Source organism: Austrofundulus limnaeus, unplaced genomic scaffold (assembly GCF_001266775.1).
Source record: "Austrofundulus limnaeus strain Quisiro unplaced genomic scaffold, Austrofundulus_limnaeus-1.0 Scaffold30, whole genome shotgun sequence".
NCBI classification, from domain to species: domain Eukaryota; kingdom Metazoa; phylum Chordata; class Actinopteri; order Cyprinodontiformes; family Rivulidae; genus Austrofundulus; species Austrofundulus limnaeus.
Window position 1 is genome coordinate 1566191 of NW_013952432.1, and position 6060 is coordinate 1572250.

The 6060-nt window shown below is 38.4% G+C and overlaps 1 protein-coding gene across 2 annotated transcripts in view; it reads left to right on the top strand.

Annotated features, from left to right (window-relative positions):
• gpr158a (G protein-coupled receptor 158a) overlaps positions 1-6060 on the top strand; it is a gene marked incomplete at its 3' end in the record, with an annotated part of 70655 nt that overhangs the window by 32094 nt on the left and 32501 nt on the right. For both annotated transcript variants that reach the window (XM_014005391.1, XM_014005392.1), the window contains 1 exon segment: positions 4920-5022. In XM_014005391.1, coding sequence (XP_013860845.1) covers positions 4920-5022 — 103 coding nt within the window.

Sequence of the window (6060 nt, forward strand, 5' to 3'; positions counted from 1 at the left end):
ATCTGGTGAAAATTTCATGTCATTAGCACCTCTAGTAATATATTTACTGAGAAAAATGTTGACGTGTTCAATACTTATTTTACCCGCTGTATATTATTACAGTTGAATAAGTAAAATGCTCTGTTGCAAGCAGACTGTGCTGTTCTAACACAATCCAGTAAAAAGGTCTTTGCTTGCAGCCACACTTGGGTTTTCATGGCAATTAGTGTGTCAGAATGAGTGTAATTGACAGCTGCCACAGCTGGGATGCAAACTCCTCCAAGGTGAGCTGGTGGGCAAGCCTGGGGGGATCGGAGGGAAGTAGAACAAACTCTGGGTGCTTTTATTTCATTTTTCTGTTTCCTGACATTTACCTGATGGTTTGATTTAACCCAGAGTTAACCAGGTGATCAAAGATGTCAGAACTATAACAGACAATATTATATACAATATTATCTATAAACTGACCGTTTAATTGTGCTGAAAAAATGAAAAGAGTCTTTTTGGATTCTGCAAACTGTTCATTACGAATTTTATTAAAATACACAAATACAGCATTTGTATTTTGATCATTTGTGATCCTTTTCTCTGTTTCTACATTCCAACTGGCTAAAATGGGGGGTGGGGGTGGGATTGTCTAAATTTTCCTCAGAAAAGTTATTTTTTATTGTGCCATAAAGACTATTTTAATCACCATGGAACTGGAGCAAAAAGGGGTACATTMTTTAGATTTTTTTACAATAACTTTTAACTGAGTATGAAAGGCAAAGCGTGCCATAGTTAAATAAATATTTGTATCAATAAAGAACAATTTAAATATTTATGAATATAAATGAGACATTTTGATACAACTTGATCTTTGTTTGATTTAGGATAAATTCATGTCCTAATTATTTGGATTCTGTTGACTTTCAAAAATAAAACTTTTAAAAATGTCCAATCAAATGTAAGGGTCTGTTGATAAGTCACACTTATCTGAAATAATTGTATTTTACATTTTGACATAGGATACAAAAATTAATGTTAAAACAGGGATGTTACCATAATATAATATTCAAGTCTTAAAGCTTTTATGCGTCATTTGTGCCTATTTTGTTAACAATTATTGACAAGTTTTTAAATTTAATATAACATTCTTTATGAATTGTTAAATAGTGAAATAACAGACTGTTTTTAACAGCTTCCATTTTTTATGCATTCATTTACATAATAATACATTCAGTTTCAGCACTGTTGCATTAAGTATTTTACTAATGATAAATCAATAAATTTGTGTTCAGTGTTTGAGGCGCTAATCATATTTCCATGCATGGTTGATTTTGCATCAGTACTACCCATGATGCATTGCAGCTTAAACTAAATAGCTAACAAGTGGAAAGATTATTTTTGACACAAAATCAGACAAAATTGTTTTTGTCAGAGTATCATGTCTCATAACCACTTGTAATTGAGGTTTGCCTCTGCAGTCGTTGCTCCTTCCAACTCTGAGGAGAAACGCACAAATCTGACCCACAACCAGAGGTTTTTTTTTTCTTTTTTTTTAACTTGTTAAAAAAGCTTCTGGCTTCTAGCTGAGATCACATGTGACTGACGGCAGGTGGCTGGGAGGTGGGAGCTGCTCTCCCATTCAACACACTCCACATCCGAGCCCTTCATCTGTCACCGCAGCAGGCAGCACTGGGATGTACTGCCAGGGCTATTCCTGGCTCTGCTTGTCACACACAGTAAAAATATGCAGACTCACACACACACACACCTATACACACCTGTCTGTGGTCATTTTCCCCTGTGTCTCCATGAGGTGGGCATATTAACAGTGGCAGGTAGTTGCTGTGGCATGCAGAAGCTGTCCTGAGGAGACAACTGTTGAGGAATTAAAGATGAAATCAGATTTCTGACTCATGCTGCAGGTCTCATTCAAAGCTGCACCAGGTGGAGTTTGATGAAGGAACCCACGACTCAGCAGCCTAAATCCAAATGAAAGCCTCCAAACTGATGAAACTGCAGACTCATGCTTTCACTTTAATGTCAGCAAAACTATTTCCTTCAGCTGCTCAAACCTGTGGTCTTGAAGTCTTTTTTTTTCAGAGATGAAATTAAACCAAGAGCTCCTTCTTTATCTCTTATTCTGCCAAAAAGGTTTTGCAAAGCTACATTTTACCAACATCCCTCATAAATGTCTCCCCAGACTGCTTCCAGCATCCAGCTAAACTAACTGACTGATATCCACAGTATTCCTGAATTTGTGCCACTACCCATAAATCATAGCGGACGTCAGTTTTATACTTCTGCGTACGCTGCTCCTAATGATCGGGGGTTTTGTTGGTATCGCTGGAAGCTGTCTGACGAGCCAGCTTTGGTGGCCAGTCTTAGCCCAGCTAGAGCTCTGGATGAGGGTGTATCTCTGTAGGTTTTTTGTCGATTAAATGAAGAGTAAAAAAAGAACTCTCTTCAGTGGATTTTGWGTTTTAAAAGGAGACCAATGATGGGTCCTAGAAATTTTTATGGTATGTCTGTGGGCTATCCAGACCATGTTCATTCAATTTAATRCACGAAATAATTCTCAGAAWATAAAATTTCCCATTTTCTAGTTCTGCCTATTCTGACTTCCGTTCAGAAGAGCTGTTTATGTGAATGAGCTCTGTTGGTACCGCCCTCCAAAAATCTGTTGACATTAACTCCGCCCTCCAAAAATCTGTTGACATTAACTCCGCCCTCCAAAAATCTGTTGACATTAACTCCGCCCTCCAAAGCCAGAGCTTACGTTAGCATGGCTAATGATAGCAGAAGCTCCGTTGTACAACTGTAGACCCTGAGTCAGACCCAGAGGCAAAGTCGTGGTCGCAGCTTTTTTTTATTTTCTCTCCTCTGCTCTGTGCTCACTCTGCATGCTATTACCAGAGCAGGGAGCAGCAGCGGTCAAAATACCTCAGAAACTCGAACAAATAGGCTTTAACAAGGCTTTAATAAGCTAAACAATAGAGGTACAYGAGAAAACATGTTCATAATGAACGAAAATAAATAATTAAATTGTATGTGTCTGTGCCGGTCTCAAACCCTGGTCTCCCACTCTGGTCCAACACTCTACCCATTGCCCTATTGGAGGCTTGATGTGAAATGAGCTGCGCATTACACAACAACACAGTGACAGCTTTTTACACTGAGGAGGTGGGGTTTCACCGGGGTGAGGGGCTGAACGCAGGTTCCGGTGGGTTGTCGTACAGCTTGTGACATCACAAAATGACGGAAGTATAAAACTTGTCATTAATATACATTAAAAATACACTAACTTACAGTAAATATGCCCCTGGGTGCATTTTTTTGGTCCTAGGACTGTTTTATAAAGAAGTACATACCCAAAATTGAGTAAAAAAAAAAAACTTTAAAAAGTGAATTTTGCATAATAGGTCCCCTTTAAAGCTGTCAACCACATTAGTTTTTGACCCTCCTTTGTCTGCATTAGTGCAGGGCACTATGGACATGCCTTTCCTACTTCTTGTTGTTCCGGGCAAAATGTTTCTAAAGCATTTCTCAGTTTTGGTCAATTGTTGTGGCAGCCGACAAAAACACGAGTTGAACCCGAACTTGTGATTGAACTGTTCAAGCTGCCATAAAAGCAAAACAAAACAAAACAAAAAAAACTGGTTTTGATGTTATAAACAATGAATGAATCTCCGGTTCTCGATTTGCGTACCGGAAATATGAAACCGGAGGGCGGAATGGAAGTAGTGCTATCAGGAGGGTGGCACGACAAACCCAGGGCACAGACAAAAGGTTCAAAAGGCCAAAAAATAGCTTTAAGAAAGAACAAAAATGCTGACGAKGCAGCTCAAAAACACTCACAAGATCACTGGGGGGAAAAACAGCACGAGGAACTCAGAGACACCTCGCAAAGACTGAACACAGGACACAGAATATAAAGGTGAACTAATGAGAGACAGTGGAAAACACCTGGGGAGGCACAAGAGGAAACAGTTGAGCGTGGGCGGGGTTGAAAGCAAGACAACAGGGAAGAGAGACACAGGGGAACAGAGAAACACTAGAAATGAAAGCAAAATCACACAGATCATGACACGTGGTCTGCCATAGCAGCCTACACATGCTTTTACAGAAACCTGTGGATAATGAAACAATTGAACTGTTTTGTCATTGTGACGTTTTAAAACCTTTTCATATCTTGATAATAAAACTGCACATCTACTGTAGATACAACAAATAAATGTTCTAATAATTACTTTAACTCTTGTTGGGCCTCTCAAGGCTTCGACTCAGAGACCTAAACCCTCATTCAGAACCGCCACGGACTGTCAGGTGTAGCAGCATCTTAAGAAGTGCAGAGTCCTGTCTGCCGTGAAGAGCAGATGCTTCATTTAGTCAGGTTATGAACTCTTCACTGTGTCAAGTGTCAGCTAAAGCACCGACGTCATTCTAATTCCTGCCTTGCATCAAGGGAGTTACAACCAATTATTAATGTCTCCTTTTCGAAACACCTTGTGAGAATGGGTCTGCTATGAAATTTAAAGGAGAAAGTAAATGTGAGAAAAATCAGAGGTTTGTGTAAATGTGTGCAAATAAATGGGCATGTTCTTTACTGAGATCTTACTTTGAAACTTTGCAAAAACAGCAGGAAAAGTTGATCAAATTTGCCCTCCTGCCACGCCACGTGCTCTTCCCAGCAGCCTGCGGTCAGTTTCCTATCAGGCTGCTAAATCAAATGAAGGACACCTCACTAATTCAATACTGAAATGTGAAAAGGTGAAGTGAGGAAAAGACAGGAATCCTCTCAGCTTCAATAATTAGACTGAGGTCTCTCCGGCAGGTCATCTCAGAGTGAGCTCACAGACGTTCAGCCGTGTTTCTCTGGTTTTATTTCAGCTTATTTCCAAACATAACGCTTTTGAAGTTAAATTCAGTACTTACCTGTGTTCTTCTCTTCCCAGTGTTTGCCACTTCACGGTCATGGATTTGTTCTGGGGAAGTACCAGTGCAGCTGCAAAAAAGGCTTCTACCATCCCAACAGAGTAGCTGTCAACGGCTTCTCACGTAAGTCACGACCACTCTTTGAGCTGACAGGTGTCTGCATGTAAGAAAATAATGAAACTGGACTGAGGAAAAATATCTTGTAAAATAATGGGGCAGATGTGTCAAACATGATGGGATTGAAACTTGTAAGTCCAGCAATTTACACATTTTCTTTTAAAGAAAATATGTAAATATCTTTACATATAGACTAAGTGGAATGAGTTGACCCAACGTGGTTAAGTAAATTCAACACATCATTTTTTTAAAGTGCATAAACAACTCTTTTCATGGTGAGGTCAGTCATATTTAAATTTGTAGCATGCAGGTGTTACATTTTAAAGTAAAGAAAAAAAGTATCATTTTTAGGTTTTGAATGTACCAAAATACAAGTTAATGTTATGATTTAAAAATATACAATTCCTCAAAATAATTACTCAAGTACTGTAACAAAGTGAATGTACTTACACCTCCCAGATAGCAAAATATGTTAATTTCTTGTTGAATTATGGTTAGTCGATGATTGATGGTGAATCAACCATCAAACAATCATCCAATTGTAGCCAAATAACCAATGTAGAAAAGATGTCATTGAATCAATGGTTCATGGTTAAATTCTAAAAACTGAAATGCCAACGTCTAATCAATGTTGAATCAACATTGGTATAGTATCGGTTGTGGTTGAAACTTAACATTGTTTCAACTAGTAAGTCACCGACCACTTTTTGTATAATTTCAATATGGATTCAGAATCRTATTTTAGTGTTGATTCACTCATATTTTGCTATCTGGGCTCTGATTTACTGAGTGTTTAACTCATAATTTGTCATTTGTTTTGTCTAGTATTTCTCAGTTCAGAACAAACACCTCATGGAAGAAATAATACAGACCTTTTAATGTGTGATTAACTTGGGAGGTTATAAGCAACTAATATCTTACCTGTCGTAGACAGCTTTAAGTTTGGCCTCAGTTTAGAGATCGAGATGATTTCTGTCCAGATTGGCAAATTAACAGCTAGTTTGATTGCTGCAGACTTGTAAGAAAACAATTACTGTATTTATT